This window comes from Patella vulgata, chromosome 5 (genome assembly GCF_932274485.2).
Source record: "Patella vulgata chromosome 5, xgPatVulg1.2, whole genome shotgun sequence".
Classification (NCBI taxonomy): domain Eukaryota; kingdom Metazoa; phylum Mollusca; class Gastropoda; family Patellidae; genus Patella; species Patella vulgata.
The window spans coordinates 6,327,925-6,347,822 of NC_065883.2; the positions used below are offsets into that span (position 1 = coordinate 6,327,925).

A 19,898-nucleotide genomic window follows, 5' to 3' on the forward strand; every position below is an offset into this window, starting at 1 on the left:
CTGTCCTTGTCAGGCCCTCCGTCCTGCACAACTGACAAGGGGGAACCATGCCTGAAAATCTGGATGAACTTGCTCGGCCAATGATGTAATAATAATCAGATGTAAACGATTTCAAGCAAGCTAGCAAATGGAAAAACAACAAGATGACTAGTTGTTTGAAAGCGTATCCCCCCCCCCCAACTTCTAGGAATATTAATGGGATTAGTCAGAAGATTCATACTCTGATCACAGTAGCTCGGCAAGGCAGGGTCGCTACTCTCTGTAAGGATTGCACAACAACCTTTGCCTACCTCAATCAGCTGCTGTATGTTTAACAATAAGCTTATACACCAGAAAATAAAATACTATAATAGGCTGATGTTTGTACGCAGTTTTAAAAAAAATTCTTGAACAGATAATGAAATATTTCCCCGGACACGAACTCGGGACGGACGGACACATGGACGTACCCATTTCAATTAATATCCCTCCCTAACTTCGTTCGGCGCGGAATAAAAACCGTGACCATCATACGCCTACATATGAAGAAAAAATGTTTTTCATGACATAAACTATTTGTTTAATTTTTTTTCAATACCCAAAATCATGTTTGTTAAACTGGATTAAACGGAAGGGGGCCCGGATACCCTGGCGGTGATGAGTGCCTCAACCGGAACCGACGGCGCGAAGACCCGGGTAGATGGCTTATAGTTTTTAATTTTAATTCACCAATTTTTTTGAAGAAGAGAATGAATAAAACAAGGGACTGCATGGACTTTTTCTATTATTCTCGTTTGATCTTATCTCATGACAGTCAATTCTTAATGAATTGTTAAATATCCTCACGCAACAACTATTCGCCTTGAAAGGAATTATTAGTGAGCTGAAATTCGACCGTGTATCTATTATTGCTCGTTACTCCAGTCAGTTATATAGAAGGATAACGCTTGTTTTCCATTTTTGCGTCACTTCCGTTTCTTCAAATCTTCGTTACGCATCTACCGTGTATGTTAAAGTTATATTTGGAATGTATAATGTACCTATTCCATCACATTTGATAATGGCTGACACCAATATTGTCCTTAAAATATAGACAAAGTTTTTATGTTAGGTTGAAATCGAATACATCCACCATAAGTTTACGAGACTAAGTCAATATCGTGTGATTATCATGAGATCGGGTAACCGTGTGTAATATTCATATTAGAATAGACCCGTAACCCGAAAAACAAATATTTATACATCTACAGTTGAATGAGGACCTTATTTGATCAGGATCAGTTATAAATATCTGCATTAAGGCTTTGAATCAACCAGTAGGTATCTTTATAACCGAGTCTTAAAATCACAAAAGACAAAAAAGTAAAAAAAAAAATAAATAAATAAATAAAAAAAATCGGTTGGTGACCCAACATTTACAAATCTACTTTGAATTTGACTTTGGTTGAACTTGATCTAGATGATAAACCCTGAATTTTCCTAATTTTTGAAAATCCTAGTCATATACAAGAGAGAGAGAGAGAGAGAGAGAGAGAGGGAGAGAGGGGGGGAGGGAGAGAGAGGGAGAGAGAGGGAGAGAGAGAGAGAGAGAGAGAGAGAGGGTTAACGTCCACTTGATACAAAATAGGTCATTTCGGGACTAACACAAGGTCCATATTAATTTCAATAATTCACTTGCGCGTAGGGGTCTTTAGCAGTGGGTGGACACCAGAGGACCAGGACAGGCGACCCTACTTCTTGTTGTCACATACAACCCGGGAATCGAAACCACGTCAGTTTACTCAATGACAGACCTTATGATACAACGCGCACGCGCTAACCATTCGGCCATCCCCCCTCCATTAAAACGGCCTCTGAATCCATCAATATTTTTTTTATCGTTAACTATAATAGTTAAAAACTAGATAATGTAAATGGAATTTGCTGAAGTTTTCAGTCAAATTGATCCATTCTGAACCGAGAATTTAGCGATTGAATTTTAGGCCCAGCCTCGAACATCATTACTAAAGTCGGTACGATAAAAAAAATAATCATAGTATCGTTTATCCATTTTTTGGATTTAATCATCAATGCGCGTTGAACAGCAGATCACATTCCAATCCCGTAAATATCACGGGCTAGCGATGACATCGAAAGTTGATTATGATCTGGATAAGTTAATTAATGTCTAATTAATAATTTAGATAACATTTCAGGCCTAAAGAAAGACCTGCAATATACAGATTTAGCTCTTGCATAATGTATGTTTAAAATTTAACACCATTCAACAGCCTCTCCAGATGATATAAAGTCAATGTGCCTGTTTTTATGATATTTCAGACCTAAAGAAAGGCCTACAATAGGCAGATTTAGCTCTTACACAATGTATATTTAAAACATTACGTGCTATTTATATAGTTAGTTACATAGATTCGACCTAAATGCATGAATGAATAATGTTACAGTATATTGTCCCAACAACTGAAAACAGTCTACAAATTCAGAGTCAAGCAAGCTATATAATCAAACAGATTATCCGTGAGAAAGCGAAAGAAAAAAAACCATTCCCAAAATAATTATCTGTTTTTAGAATAATTAAACATTAAACTAAATGAAAACAATCCTTTAATTACGCGTCATTTTTTCCCGGGAGAACAAAAAAAGAATTAACAATTTATTAATGTTTTTTTTACTAGTTTTTACGAATTATACTAACTACGTGCTATAAACAGTAATTTTGTACTAAAGGCCATCATATTATTGAAAGCTTCATCTGGTATTCATTACATATAAATTCATTTGAGGCAAAAGGTTTGATTTAAATTAAATATACACAGTTATTCTGCATTACAACTTTGCTTAATAGGCGTGGCAACTAAACATTGATAAACAAAGAATGAACTATGCTTCATTCAAGATTGAATCACTCAAGCAAAATTACGCATAAAGATCTTGTTTAAAAGGCATAGTAACTAAACATTGATAGACAAAAGCTGCACTACTCCATTCAGGAGTAAATTACTCGTGCGAAGTTTTAAAAACATCTTGCTTAAAGGGCATAGTAACTAAACATTGAGGGACAAAAGATGCACTACTCCATTCAGGAGTGAATTACTCGAGCGAAGTTTTAAAAAATCTTGAAATCAAATAAGAGGATAATATAAACGTTCGGTATTATGAGTTACTCGGTGACATATTTCCTTGATGACAATATCAGTGAATTGCACGAGTCTCTCTGTTCAAACACTTCCAATGAAACTTTATTTGAATAGACTCTGCACGTTGATTTGAATGGTAGGTTTGCTGTACCTATTTGTGCTACGTGAACGTGTATGATTACATATATCTTTTCATTTAAAAGTTCACACGAACTCATGGACATATTGAAATGATATGAAATGGGGTTTAACGTCCTACTGTTCTGCTCCGAACTGGGCTAATGAAGACGGGCATACGCCATACAATGTGCTATGAGGGAAATTTTGCCCGGGCAGTGGCACTATGGCCTACTATTACATCGAATTCCAAATGTCAAGGGATCTTTTACGCGCACGCCAATATATACACGGGACCTCGGTATTTCCTCCAACCCGAATGACCAGACAGCTGCCCTAGTCAGCCCCTCTGCCCTGTACCACTGACAAGGGGAAACCACGTCGGAAAACATGTATGAGAGAGAAAAATGGGGTTTAACGTCCACTCGACACACACTAGGTCATTTCGGGACTAACATGTGGTTTTAATTTTATTTCAATAAATCGCTTGCGCGTAGGGGTCTTTAGCAGTGGGTGGAAACCGGAGGACCTGGAGGAAACCCACGAGGTTGGACAGGCGACCCTGCTCCTTGTCTCGTACAACCGGGGATTCGAAACCACGCTAATTGACTCAATGACAGGCCTTATGATACAGCGCGCACGTGTTAACTATTCGGTAATAAATTGAAACAACACGAGTGACGTCAACCATGTTAGTTCCGAAATGACCTCTCTCTCCTAGTCGTTCAGTCTCTCACCACGTATCCTGCTTAAGAACTCAAACACTTAGCCAATTGCACCAAACCTTTTTTGGACGTGCTCTGCTCTTTATTTTGCACCATCATTATGACGCAGTTTGTTACCATGTTAAAGATTTGAATCCGTGTATTAATGTTTACATTGGTAACAGGTATTCAAAAGACGTATTTTATGGGAGCTATACACCTATATCATGTCATAAAATGTCAATATTGAATTATTTTTGACTGGATCAAATTTGGTAGACGATGTGAAAAAGCAAACAGTCTATATCTTTAAGGCTATGACTGGAAATAGAACAACTGGATATGACTGGATTCATAAAACAAAATCGTCAAATTCATCTCCCTTGCCATTGTGGAATATATATATATATATCTTCTATCAATGACACAGTTGTTTAGTTCACTAGGTCTTAATGTCGTTTCCATGGGTACAGCTCGTATACTGTCAATCACTTCTGCCTGGCGTCTCCATGGGTACAGCTCGTATGCTGTCAATCACGAAATCTTTCATTCTGAGAGTGTCTTTCAAAAAAAAAAAATGGGGTTTAACGTCCTACTTTTCTGCACCGACCGGGCTAATGACAACGGACAGACATCGTAAGAACACCACCAATTACTTGTTGTCATGGTACCCAGTAACATAGTTCAAAGAGACAAAAGTTAACATGGGGAAGGGGAGGGGGTACTTGATGGTCTACTTTCTGTTAATAGTGTAAATTAATAATAAAGTAAATCTTTATTGCATCAAAACGCCCACGACGAGCAGCATACAATTACAAAAATAACATTAATACATACAACAAATATACATGTAACAAAAGACGAACGTATATATATAAAGCTAGTTACAAGTAGAAATCTATTATATACCAAGGGGGGTAATAGGCACGTGCTTTCATGAGGACTTTTGTTTCGGAGTCACCGATGTTAACTTTTTTAGTGTAGTAGGTACATTTAAATTGAACACTCCCACTCTTCAATGCATCATTCCTTGGTTTTAAAAGCATGATAAAAAAATGAGCACACAAATTTTGCAACTGATGAGGCCGAGTCAAACATCGCCGGAAATTAGTCATAGAGTAAACCCCTAAAAACTTGGGCAGCAAATAATTTGTACACAGACGAAACCCTTAATTAAAATGTGTTCAGCAATTCTCCCTTCCCGGATTTCATATCATCAAACGAGTTTAGGATGGATTACCAAATAGTTCACACGTAAGATTATTCACTGCGGTGCAGTTTTGGGATGGATGCCTTTTGTATACTTCTGATTTATATCTATATCCGTGTTGTTCTGAATTGCAATAAACTCTTTATAAATCGCGACGTACCGTGCATTGTCGACATTCATCGTAAACAATACGTACATGCACGTCTCGGGTGATTGCCATTTACCTATACTATTACACAACAACATGGGGTCTTTAAAGGAGCTAAATCGCTAATATTTGAGACCTAGAAATAGACACTAATAGGTCGCAACGCATAATATAATACTGTAATGTGAATGTATATCAACTGATTTACATTCAATCGTTACTGTTTTAACTGTAATTTCTAATCAGCTATGTTGGGCAAAATACGCGAGACGTCTCAATCGAATGGAAATCTCTAGCGTTTGCTTCTTCCAGTCTACACCGATAGTATTTATTGCGCATGCTCTCCAGATAAGAATATGGCGTCACCGTTTGACATGACTTTTTGAATATGTCTAGCCTCGTTCTTCGAATCCTTTGTCAATGACATTTTGGTACACGAATCGTGTACCAAAATGGTAGAATGTTTATTTTGTCTTAAATATTGGATATCAAAGGCCCATCTTTTCCCGGTAAGATCACAACGTCAATGTTGAGTTAAATTGACAAATAATTCGTGTTTTCAAAGTCGAAGAGTTAGAGACTTAGCTACTTTAAATCCCGTTTCGTCCCATTTCCTCATCATTTTATTATATATACTCTCTGCCTTCAAGCCAGACAGTGTTTAAATAATGACTTTCCGCTCTAGAGAGAAATGGCTGTTACGGTAGATTCGTGCGCCATCCAAGTACTAATAAGTGAAATATAACGTCCTACTTAGTCGACATACTCCTCGCAGTGTTTCGTTTGTTTAGACCAAATCCCACTCAAACACTGCTGTAACGAAAGCATATTTCTGTTCCTAATTATGACTGGTCAATAGTCCGATTAACAACAAATGCCTAACTGCGTAAAAATATCATTCGGGTTTAAACAGAGCTCCAGATATGTTTACGTATCGTTACGTCGTGACTCACGAAATTTATTACGCCCAGTTAACCAGTGCATAGCAGAATATTGCAGAAAAAATAATTGCGCGACAATCAAGGCTTTCGAAATGGCCACAACGTAAACAATACTGATTGGAGACGAACATACTTTTACCGTTTTTAATACCTTAAAGCACTGTTCAAAGTTTTTGAGAAGACCCCAGATTAAACGAAGGGCTGTCACATTGCTGTACTTGGGATATATTTGATTGAAAGGGAAGAATAGACAAACTCCCTCAAAAGCTCAAGTATCGGAAGCCAATCCAGCAATGGCTAGAGAGGGATTTCTCTGGCCATTGCTTCAGGTATATGCTTAGTCGAAGACTTTGGATGATATTGAGTTAGAGACTTAGCTACTTTAAATATTGTCAGCATCGGATTCGAGTGGGAGCCTTAGGGACCCCGACACGACCCCTAAATAACGGATTGGATTATTCACTTACTATTCTATTTCGGTGAAATATTGAGTTTTATGTCGTTGCTGCAGTGGCGTAGAGGGCCTAGAAGGCCCAGCCGCCATGATAGGCAGATATTGCCCCTCCCCCTCTTACCAAATAACCTGCACCCGCCACTGAATGCAGTCTTATTTATCACCAGAACGTGCCCTTCTAGAATATTGTATTTGGTAGCACTAAATGACACTTTGTGAGTTATTCACTGTTTTTATTGTGTAACGTACATGGTATTATGTATATATATAGGTATATATTCATGGATTATATAGTCGAGTTGTACCTTGAAATCCGTGCAATGTTTGTCAAGGTGGATGGTGTTTGTGAGATACTTTAAAAATATATAAAATATGCCTTTCAATAGGGATATAATTGAATTTAAAGCCATAAAAAGGTTTTTGTGATTGAAGATATACTTAAACGGATATCCTGTCTAAATATTTAACAACTAGTTTTTGGTTTTTTTTTTACAAATCAAAATAAAACCATTAACATAATAGTTTTGGGCATCTACTCTCATTGGAATGAAAGAAAATGAAATGGGGTTTAACGTCCTACTGTTCTGCTCCTATGCTGGGCTAATGAAGCCGGGCATACGCCATACAGTGTGCTATGAGGGAAATTTTGCCCGGGCAGCGGCACTATCGCCTATTCTTATATCGAATTCCAACTGCCAAGGGATCTTTTACGTGAATTCCAATGTATACACGGGACCTCGGTTTTTCGTCTCATCCGAAGGACTAGACAGCTGTCCTTGTCAGGCCCTCGGTCCTGCATCACTGACAAGGGGAAACCACGCCGGAAAATCTGGGTGAACTTTCTCGGCCAATGCCGGGATCGAACACCTGACCTCCAGGCTAGCGAGCCAGCGTCTTACCCACTTAGCCACGTGATCCCCTACTCTCATTGACAATCGTTTTCCAAAGAATCGTACATAAGACCATGGAATGGTTAGGTCTATTTTATAAGGCCAACTTCATGTTTTGGTCAAAGGTCACGCGATGTAAACATGGCTAGCGCTAACCCAAACCCTAACCCCAACCCTGGACCTAGCCCCAATATTTTCCCAACTCTAACCTACAATCTCGCCAACGATCAATCACGTGCCTAACACCTTTTTTACATCTCCGCGACCTTGACGAAAATTGAGCTAACCTTAACAAATATATTTATCCCATTGTCAGTTTGTAAGAATTTAAAATAATTGATAATTTTTGTCATCTGCTCTCAGAAACCAATATATGATGACGGCGGGCCTTGTTTATCCAAAGTATCGTACATAAGGTCAGATCATTCTATAAGACATTACAGGATTTTATAATTATTAAACATACATTATGCAAGAGCTAAATCTGCCTATAACAGGTCTTTCTTTAGGTCTGAAATGTTTTCTAAATTATTAATTATACATTAATTAACTTATCCAGACCATAATCAACTCTCGATGGCATCGGATTTCTCCGATATTCAGCCATATTTTGATTTAAGCTAAAAATGGAGGAGCGAGCCTTAGCTTCGAACAACCAGTACGCTGGTTGAAGTTATTGCACACGTCTTGTCAAACCTTCAAAGGCTAATATCTTCGCTCGCAATAGAGTAATTTGAATGAAATTTTCAAATTATTCATTTTACATTATCTATTTTCGAACTATTATAGCAAGAATGGCTAGCTCTTTATCTAAATCGTACATAATGTATCTTTAAGTTTGTGTGCTTATTAGAATTTAAACCAACCTCACCACATATTGAAGCAGCTAAACATTTTTTTATTTAGCTTCAGCTGGTTTGATCTAATGTTCAGGAAAGTTCTGTGAGATTAGTGTTTAGGACAGTTCTGTACGATTAGTGTTTAGGAAAGTTCTGTGCGATTAGTGTTTAGGAAAGTTCTGTGCGATTAGTGTTTAGGAAAGGTTTGTGAGATTAGTGTTTAGGAAAGTTCTCTACAATTAAACTTATGACCCACTGACCGTCCTCCCAATAGGAGTTTCATTCCGACTGGTCTGAGATGTACAAGAATATAAACACTACCATTATACACCGTTTGTAATAGCAATGTGTCAAATATTCACGTGATCATTATAAAAAAGAGTTGTTTATCAATCTTCCAAGGCCTATGCTGTTGTTTACCAGTTATGCAATGTACCCCAAATTAAACACACACGGTGCAGTTGGTGTCTACGCCCAATATTAGGGTTGGGGAAGTTCGCAGAACATCAATGAAATGAAACTAAAACATTTAACGTACTATTTTCTGCACCAACCGGGGTAATAAATATAGGGTATACACTGTGGTATGAGGAACATTTTGCCCTGGCAGCGGCGCTACAACCTACTCTTATTTGGACACTTTTTAAGATAATGGAAATCTTAATGGAGCTAAATCGCTAATATTTTGGACCTAGAAATTGACACAAATGGGTCGTAACGCATATAATAATATAATATGAATATATATAAACTGATTTCCATTCAATCGTTTCCATTTTTACTCTAATTTCAAATCAGTTACGTTCGGCGAAATATGTCAGAAGTCTCAATCATATGAAAATTTCTAGCGCCTGGTTAGTCTAGTCTACATAGTATTTATTGCGCATACTCTCCCGATATGAATATGCCGTCACCGTTTCACATGACTTGTTGAATGTCTAGCCTTGTTAGAATGGGCCTGAAACGCATTATGGTACACGATTCGTGTACCAATGGTAAAATGTTTATTTTGTCTTAAATATTGGATATCAGAAGCCCATCTTTTCCCGGTAAGATCACAACATCAATGTTGATTTAAATTGACAAATAATTCGTGTTTTCAATGTCGAAGATTTTGGATGGTATTGAGTTAGAGACTTAGCTACTTTAATGGACATAAAAAAAAATGAAAATGAAAAGAGAATAATCGAAAAACTGAAAAAAGTATAATTACCCTGGACATGACCCATTTAAGATAATGAAAAGGACATAAAAAAAATTGAAAATGAAAAAAGAATAATCGAAAAGCTAACGAAAAAAAAGTATAATTACATTTTACAACCAACTGTTTATAAGCAATGACACGACCTTAGTTCCTGGTGATGTGAGCTTTCTTTCTTTCATATACAAATAATACTCTATATTATCTTGTAAAATGTTTATTCACAGAAATTTAAATACATCAAATATTTCCATCACGAGACAATAAAAGTGTTAAAAAGTGCGTATATACATTGAAATAAACCTTTTATATTTCTTTTTTTAAAAAAAAATAAAATAATTAAAAATCAATGCTTATCTCATCATTTACCTCGAGTTTAATAAGGAAGGCTTAAACATGCATTATACAAGAGCTAAATCTGCCTATTGCAGGTCTTTCTTTAGGCCTGAAATGTTTTCTAAAGTATTTATTAGACATTAATTAAAGGATCCAGGCCTTAATCAACTCTCGATGGCATCAGATTTCTCCGATATTAAATAGATTAGAATGGTTCAGCGATACTTTGATTTAATCAAATATGGAGGACCGAGACTTATTAGCTTCGATCGACCAGTACGGTGGTTGAAATTATTGCACACGTCTGTCAAACCTTCAAAGGCTAATATCTTCGCTTGCAATAGAGTAATTTGAATGAAATTTTCAAATTATTCATTTTACATCATCTTTTTTCGAACTATTATAGCAAGGAATGGCTAGTTCTTTATCTAAATCTTACATAATGTATCTTTAATGAATTTTCAAATAAAATCTTGACATCTCTTATTATTTTTGTAGTAGATAATTTACGCAGTATATAAATAATACTAAATAACTGTTGCGTAACGATGTTGTCTGTCTCATTGGTATATACACGTTTACCAAAGTTTGAATTCAGTTCGTTTATTAAATGTGTTATAGGAAAGAAATCGGATTATATTCGTTTGCTGGAGATAGAAAGATTACATTCGATTGTTAAGTTTGGTAGTAATATGATTATTATTATTTCATTAATACAATCGTCTTAATGACAATGGAGAGAGGGGGAGAGAGAGAGAGAGAGAGAGAGAGAGGGAGAGAGAGAGAGAGAGGGAGAGATGGTGGGCTTTAACATCCACTCTAAACAAACTAGGTCATTTCGAAAACATGCAACTTGACTCAATGACAATCTAAAGTTAGGAGAGAGGAGGGAGCGAGAGAAAGAGAGAGAGAGAGGGATTGAGGTTGGACAGGCGACCCTACTCATTGTCACGTACAACCGGGGAATCGAAACAATGCCAGTTGACTCAATGACAGACCTTATGATACAACGCGCACGCGCTAACTATTCGCCCACCCCCTTTTAATAAATAGCACCTTTTTGTGTGTGAAATAGCTTTATTTAACGTCCGCTTCCACCTAAGTGATATCGCAGACAATTACATGTTATATGTATAGATAATAAGAATATTTACAGAGTGAGAAACTGGTTGTTTTAAAATGCTATATATATATTGCCATCGAAAACAGGATTCAGACCACAATCACTTGTTAATTTCGTGACCCAACAATTTGTTCAAATAAACAACCCGGGGGACAATAGTTAACATGACCTCGCATGTTTGTTTACGTGTCATGACGTGACCTAGTGACGATATCAGACTTGCGTTCTAAAATACATACAGGAAATCTCAATGATACTCAATGATTAACAACCACACGACTATTCCACACCAGAGCTAACTCGATTTGAGCTAAATTTAGAAAATGAAAAAAAAGGATGATTAACGTTCCATCTATCCGGGTCAATGAAGATTGGCTTTCCAAGAAAGCGGTGCCGAAAGTTTTGCCAGACCAGGCCAGCCAAATCTTATTTCGAATTCTAACTGTTAAGGGTTCTTTCACGTGAACGCCAGCAGTGTTGGATTATTCTTGTGGCGGGCCCGGGACATACCAACTGTGAGGCGGCCCCATTGTTGTTTGTTCAAATTTTTCGTACTGACCGCGGATCGTACTAGTATGTACTCCGCCCCCTTGAGTGCCTGGGGTGTTTTCCTCCAGGAATTTTTTTTTTAAAATTAGGATTAATTTCAGTGCATCTGAGACAATTTAGAGAGAGAGAGAGAGAAGAGAGAGAGAGAGAGAGACGGGGTTTAACATCTACTCGACACAAACTAGGTCATTTCGGGACTAACATATGGTTCAATTTTATTTCAATAATTCGCTTGCGCGTAGGGGTCTTTAGCAGTGGGAGAAAACCCATGAGGTTGGACAGGCGACCCGACTCCTTGTCACGCACAACCGGGGAATCGAAACCCCGCCAGATGACTTAATGACAGACCTTATGATACAGCGCGCACGTGCTAACCATTCGGCTATCCAACCCCCTGGGAGCAACGGTGACTAGGTCATTTATATTAATGCGATCTTCATTTAATTTCACTTCCTTGTTCTCTCTGTTTAGTTGAGAGCATTGTAAAATAGGTTTGGTTTTTATATGTATAAGAACGATTATTGTTTTCCTGATGGCCCGAGGCTATAGATAACACTGATGTTAACAGATTTACTCCCATGTTGCACGGGCCTAACGACAGGTAAAATTAATGTACCTATATATATGACAGATTGTATTATAATATATAACAACGATAACATTATTTATAATGCCTGAGATTTTGTTTTACTTATCTATATAGGAATACTGTGAAATGGACAAAAAACTGGAAAACCCACAATGGTACATGTATACACAATGCGTCATTTAATGAGAGAGTCTCTAGTCAAACGACAGGCTATATATTACAGACAGTTTAAAGCGATAATTTCATATTTTCTAAGAAAGTCAAAACATAATTATTTCTATGACTTTTGCTCAATAGGTTGTCAAGTCACTATTATACGATCATAGGTGTCATTCTCACACTTAAAAATCATAACACCGGAAATAATAACACAATTACCTCCCTTGTTTTTCTATTCCCTCCATGGAATAGCTATCTTCAAACGTTTGAATTTGAAGTTGAAAATGATATTTTTGCCAATTTCTCAACTGGCAATAGTGAATTATTCTTTAACAAGGTGGGATTGTTTATAGATACCATCTATTTTAAGGCTTTAAAATAAAGAGAGGGGGGGGGGGAGTGCGTAAACTCAACTCTACATAAACTAGGTCATTTCGAAAATTTGCCACTTGACTCACTCAATGACAATATAAAGTTAATTAAAGCTTCTTCACCATTTCCGTTATTGTGTAATGACGTCACCTAACAAAACATTGCAGCGATCCATAAATTCGTTGTTACATAATGTTATAATATACTTTAGCTTTACAAGACGTGACAAGACGGATTCAGATTTAACCTGATCGAAGATCATACGTTCGAGAATTTAGTATAATGAAGAATCCGATTAACTCTCGGGTTTTTAAGGCTATTAGGATCCTCGATGATGTCACGGGATTAATAGGGTTTAGTTAAACTCTGCTCTATTCACAATATAAACATTACATAAAACACAATAATAAGCCCTTAAAACAAATGAAATGAAATGGCGTTTAACGACCTACTGTTCTGCCCCGACTGGGCTAATGAAAAGAAATGAAATTAAATGGGGTTTAACGTCCTACTGTTCTGCTCCTATACTGGGCTAATGAAGACGGGCATACGCCATACAGTGTGCTATGAGGGAAATTTTGCCCGGGCAACGGCACTATCGCCTACTCTTATATCGAATTCCAACTGCCAGGGGATCTTTAACGTGCATTCCAATATATACACGGGACCTCGGTTTTTCGTCTCACCCGAAGGACTAGACAGCTGTCCTTGTCAGGCCCTCCGTTCTGCCCCACTGACAAGGGAAAACCACGTCGAAAAATCTGGATGAACTTTCTCGGCCAATGCAGGGATCGAACACCCGACCTCCAGGCTAGCGACTGGGCTAATGATGACACAAACTGATCCGGTACTATTTTTTTTTTGTGCCCATTTACACTAAATAAGAATTATTTATTTTATCCAGATATAAGAATAGGAATTATTTGTTTTATCCAGATATACTTTCAACATAATTTAAAAAAATTGTTTTAGAATTTAATTTACCGAAGAAGAAAAGTTAATATTGAAAGCTAATTTACTTGCACCGGTGTCATCCCTTTCATTGATAGCAGCAATCTAAGCGAATATTTGCTGCTGATCCGTTTGTTCCCGGAGCTAAAGGAGCTAAATCGCTAATATTTGGCACCTAGAAATTGGCACAAATGGGTCGCAACGCATATAATAACGTAATATGAATGTATATAAACTGATTTACATTCAATCGTTTCTATTTTCACTCTAATTTCAAATCAATTATGTTCGGCGAAATACGCGAGAACTCTCAATAGAATGGCAATCTCTAGCGCCTGGCTTGAAATAACGTTTGAGATATATCTAGCCTCGTTCTTCGAGTCCCTTGTTACAAATGGCGCTGAAACGCATTCTGGTACACGATTCGTGTACCAATGGTAAAATGTTTATTTTGTCTTAAATATTGGATATCAGAAACCCACCTTTTCCCGGTAAGATCACAACATCAATGCTGATTTAAATTGACACATAATTTGTGTTTATCTGCGATATCACTTCTGTGGAAGGAGATGTTAAAGCAGCAGATAGCAGTAGTAGTAGTAGTAGTAGTAGTAGCAGTAGTAGTAGTAGTAGTAGCAGTAGTAGTAGTAGTGGTAACAGTGTTTTCAATGTCGAAGAATGTGGATGCTATTGAGTTAAACACGCAGCTACTTTAAGTTTTCGTTCAATTCTGTTTCGTGTTTTCAATGGCGGGGAGAGGGAGAGAGAGAGAGAGAGAGAGAGAGAGAGAGAGAGTTTAACGTCCACTTGGCACAAACTAGGTCATGTCGGGACTAACACATGGTTCAATTTTATTTCAATAATTCGCTTGCGCGTATGGGTCTTTAGCAGTGGGAGGAAACCAGAGGACCCGGAGAAAACCCACGAGGTTGGACAGGCGACCCTACTCCTTGTCATGTACAACCGGGGAATCGAAACCACGTCAGTTGACTCAATGACAGACCTTATGATATTTACGTCTTGTGGCTTTCCCTTCTTAAGAGTTAGTCATCCGTATATGATCCGGTTCAAGATGAAAACCTCATAATTTTATCGTGTTTTTGTGTCATTTACGGACAGGTTTTTGTTTTATAAAATCTAAGTAAACCAAGAGTTATTCGGATATTCGCATCCTCCCTCTGTACAAGATCATCCATTACGCTCTGGTGATTTAGTTTAATTATTCTCGAACTTAATATTTTCTAGGTCAACGATCAAGTAAGTTCGCATGACGTAGGGGGGTACTAGACTCCGACTAAAGTCGGTCCGTTAAATTTCTGTTGCTGGAAAGTCAATTTCATTATCCGTTATCTAACGGACCGATTAAAGTTAGTCCATCCAAGAAAGATTGTTTGTTCATTGACTGAATTTTGAATTTTTAAATTCATATAAGTTAATATTAACATGAAACTAAAGAAAGTGGAACAACAGTGCAGTATGTTCACAAAACTTGATTAAAGATAAAAAGATAACTGTAGAATTTACTATAGAAAACACTATAATTTAACTATAGAATACTTTATTTTTACCTTTACAAATTTTAGCATAAATCTGTAGGGAAAATTATAGCATTTGCACTACAGAAAACAGTATAAAAAAACAGATTACCTTATTTTTACCTTTAGAAATTTTAGCATAAATCTGTAGGAAAAATTATGGGATTTGCACTACAGAATATTTGGGGCCATTTTTTCCAAAATTCTGTAGATTACTGTAGAATTTTATCCTTTAGAAAATGGAATAGCCCCTCCATCGCCCAACCCAATGTTCTATAGAAAATTACACTGGTAATCTATGACTTTTTGCTACAGCCCACTAATGCCATTGTTAAACAGATAACGGGGCCCAACACCTCTGTTAAATATAACGGCAAATTAACGACATGTACTTAGAACATGTACTTAGAATACTTAGTACTTAGTACGAGTACTTAGAATAAGGCTATTTTTTATTTTCTGGAGCTGTCAAGCCAGCAAGAGTGTTATTGTCCCTTTAAGAGCGAGAGAGAGTGTGCGCGTGTGTGAGAGAGTTTAATGACTTTAGCTACTTTCAACGTCGTTTACATACAATAAAGCCCATTAATCTATTTCACTCTATTAGGTTAGTATTTACGTCTTGTGGCTTTCCCTTCTTAAGAGTGAGTCATCCGTATATGATCCGGTTCAAGATGAAAACCTCATAATATTATCGTGTTTTTGTGTCATTTAAGGACAGGTTTTTGTTTTATAAAATCTAAGTCAACCACGAGTTATTAGGATATTCGCATCCTCCCTCTGTACAAAATCATCCATTACGCTTTGGTGATTTAGTTTAAAGATACATTATGGGAGAATCGGTAACGAGTTGGCAGTTCTCGCTATAATAGTTAAAAACTAGATAAGGTAGAAGGCAATTTGGTGAAAATTTCATTCAAATTGATCCACTAAGCGACTGAAATTCCCATAAGCCTCGGTCATCATTACTAAAGTCAGTACGATAAACAGCATAGTCTCGATTATCCACTTAATCGTTTAATGAGAAGGAAAGTTATGCAGTAAATCGGCTTACAATCCACTAAAGATCGCAGGCTAGCGCAGCCATCTAGAGTTGATTATGGCCTGGATAGGTTAATTAATATCTAATTAATAAGTTAGATAACATTTCAGGCCTAAAGAAAGAACTGAAATAGGCAGATTTAGCTCTTGCATAATGCATGTTTAATTATTCTCGAACTTAATATTTTCTAGGTCAACGGTCAAGTAAGTTCGCATGACGTAGGGGGGTACTAGACTCCGACTAAAGTGAGTCGGTCCGTTAAATTTCTATTGCTGGAAAGTCAATTTCAGTATCCGTTATCTAACGGACTGATTAAAGTTAATCCACCCAAGAAAGATTGTTTGTTCATTGACTGAATTTTAAATTTTTAAATTAACCGGAAACTAAAGAAAGTGGAACAACAGTGCAGTGTGTTCACAAAACTTGATTTAAGACAAAAAGATAACTGTAGAATTTACTATAGAAAACACTATAAATAATCTATAAAATACTTTATTTTTACCTTTACAAATTTTAGCATAAATCTGTAGGGAAAATTATAGCATTTGCACTACAGAAAACAGTATAAAAAAACCAGATTACCTTATTTTTACCTTTAGAAATTTTAGCATAAATCTGTAGGAAAAATTATTGGATTTGCACTACAGAAACTAGAATATTTGGGACCATTATTTCCAAAATTCTGTAGAATAATATAAAATTTCATCCTGTAGAAAATAGAATAGCCCCTCCATCGCCCAACCCTCTAGAATGTTCTATAGAAAATTACACTGGTAATCTTTGACTTTTTGCTACAGCCCACTAATGCCATTGTTAAACAGATAACGGGGCCCAACACCTCTGTTAAATATAACGGCAAATTAACGACATGTTAAGTTAACGGGTCTTCCAACAACAGCCTTTCTCTCGGTTAACGGGTCTTCCAACAACAGCCTTTCTCTCCGTCAACGGGTCTTCCAGCAACAGACTTTCTCTCGGTTAACGGGTCTTCCAGCAACAGACTTTCTCTCGGTTAACGGGTCTTCCAACAACAGACTTTCTCTCGGTTAACGGGTCTTCCAGCAACAGACTTTCTCTCGGTTAACGGGTCTTCCAACAACAGACTTTCTCTCGGTTAACGGGTCTTCCAACAACAGCCTTTCTCTCGGTTAACGGGTCTTCCAGCAACAGACTTTCTCTCGGTTAACGGGTCTTCCAACAACAGACTTTCTCTCGGTTAACGTGTCTTCCAACAACAGCCTTTCTCTCGGTTAACGGGTCTTCCAACAACAGCCTTTCTCTCGGTTATCGGGTCTTCCAACAACAGCCTTTCTCTCGGTTAACGGGTCTTCCAACAACAGCCTTTCTCTCGGTTAACGGGTCTTCCAGCAACAGACTTTCTCTCGGTTAACGGGTCTTCCAACAACAGCCTTACTCTCGGTTAACGGGTCTTCCAGCAACAGACTTTCTCTCGGTTAAAGATAACGATTCGTTACCTCCATGTTAATGAGTCGTTAAACGTTAACGGAGCTTTGAACAATCGGCCCCAGGAGAATTATTGTCGAAACATTTCTCCTATTAAATTCAGTTATTGCATTCCGTAAAGGACTTACAAAATGCCACGTAAACAATTGACTTAGAGCTACCACGTTTGTTTTAATTTTGGGTTTGTGTGAAACCAGGGTGTTGTGAAACTTCTGTCGACAAACACAATCAATGGTATAACTATTACAACATCAAGTGGGCATGATGTTTGAGGTCATCTAGTGACCCCTTTCTTCTTAAACCTATCTCTGTTAATCTTTCTTCGAATCCCCGGTTGAACGTGGCAAGGAGTAGGGTTGCCTGTCCAACCTCGTGGGGTTTCTCCGGGGCATCCGGTTTCCTCCCACTGCTAAAAAACCCCCTACGCGCAATCGAATTATTGAAATAAAATTAACCATATGTTAGTCCCGAAATGACCTAGTCTGTATCGAGTGGACGTTAAACCCCATTTCTCTCTCTCATTAATCTTTCTTCTTTCTACTTAAGCCTATCTCTGTTAATCTTTCTTCTTTCGGAGAGCGACCCTTCTCTTTCTAGACACCGAAACTCTTGAATAATCTCCCCTTTTCCATAAGGTCAGCAAAATCTATTACAACCTTCAAAAAATCACTAAAAACACATTTTCATACATAGGCTTTTAGTTATAAAGTTTTTATATATCTCGTATTTTGATCATGTGACAATGTCATTTTCTATTTGTGTGTAATTTTATCATGTAGACTTTCAAAATATTTTTGTAAAGCGCCTCTGAGCATTGCTCTGGGGTGGAAGATAAGCGCTGTATAAATATCGCTTTGATAATAATAACAATAACAATAATAATATGAAGATATTTTCCTAAAATAAAACAGAATGAACAGGTGTTACGGTGTCTGTTAAAGATACATTTTTTAAGATTTAGATAAAGAGCTGGTCATTCTTGTTATAATAGCTCAAAAACAGATAATGTAAAATGAAAATATTGAAAATTTCATTCAAATTACTTCATTCAGAGCCTAGTTATCACTGTTTGTAGTTTTGACAAGATGCATGCATTGTGGTAACCAGGACACTGGTATATTCAAGTCTTAGCCTAGCTTTCCCATTTTTAAATCAACTTTTTAAATAGCGAACCGTTCTAATTTAGTTAAAATCTCGAGTATCCGATGTCATCGAGAGTTGATTATGGTCTTGTTTCGTTAATAAATGTCTAATTAATAGTTTAGATAACATTTCAGGCCTAAAGAAAGACCTGCAATAGGCAGATTTACCTCTTGCATAATGTATGTTTAAATTAAAGAAACTTATATGGGCATACTACTTCTGAATTTATTAACATGCTACGTTTCGATACACATACAGGTATCGTTATCAAGCAAATATCTGTATGTGTATCTAAACGTAGCAGGTTAATAAATTCAGAAGTAGTATATCCATACAAGTGTTTTGAATTTGTGAAATCTACCTCTATATGTCTTATAAGGATAATCTATGTTTAATTAATATCTCTTAAAAAAAAAAAAACCCAAAAAAAACCCAACCCAAAATGAATCGGTGTTACGGTGTCTGTTAAATATCTCTCCAAATAAAACAAAAGAGCCGTTATTACCGTATAAATCTTAATAAAGATTAAATCACAGAAAAAAATCGGGTAGGTTTTTTCACAACAATCAGTTAATTAACACAACATGAATCGGATAATTACAGCGCAGGATAAATAAAAACCCGTCTCCGTGTGTGATATGTACGTATCAGGTAAGTGACCCAGCATGTCTAAAAATGTCACACAACCTGCACACAATTAAGCCTCGGGGCATTTTCTTTAAAGCTATAAAGAACAGGTAACTGCTGCAACATGTTCATTTACACGAGTTGACGTGCTCGTACCTGACTCGCACCTGACGTGTGCTCACCAACGTCAATTGTCTGAGTTTAATTAACGTGGGAGTATTTTCAACCTGTGATTCACCTGAGATTAAATTACGCTGGAGTATTTTCAATTCGTACATTATTATCTATATAAGGATTATTATAAGTTTACCTTCTCGCCATGTTACCTGGGCAATATACGGTAAATATACCTTTACGTTCCTTTGATCTTTTTATCAAATAGATTGTCTTT

The 19,898-nt window shown here is 37.0% G+C and overlaps 1 protein-coding gene across 2 annotated transcripts in view; it reads left to right on the top strand.

The window, feature by feature from the left end:
• The window catches only part of LOC126821632 (sodium-dependent phosphate transport protein 2B), a 41,717-nt gene that overhangs the window by 5,481 nt on the left and 16,338 nt on the right, over window positions 1–19,898 (top strand). Inside the window, exon 1 of one of the 2 annotated variants that reach the window (XM_056101191.1) lies at window positions 19,630–19,847. The exons of the other annotated variant lie outside the window; for it this stretch is intronic. Coding sequence (XP_055957166.1) covers window positions 19,827–19,847 — 21 coding nt within the window. The 5' untranslated portion in view covers window positions 19,630–19,826. Of the gene's footprint in view, window positions 1–19,629; window positions 19,848–19,898 lie in introns of those variants that run through there. 2 annotated transcript variants of the gene reach the window in all.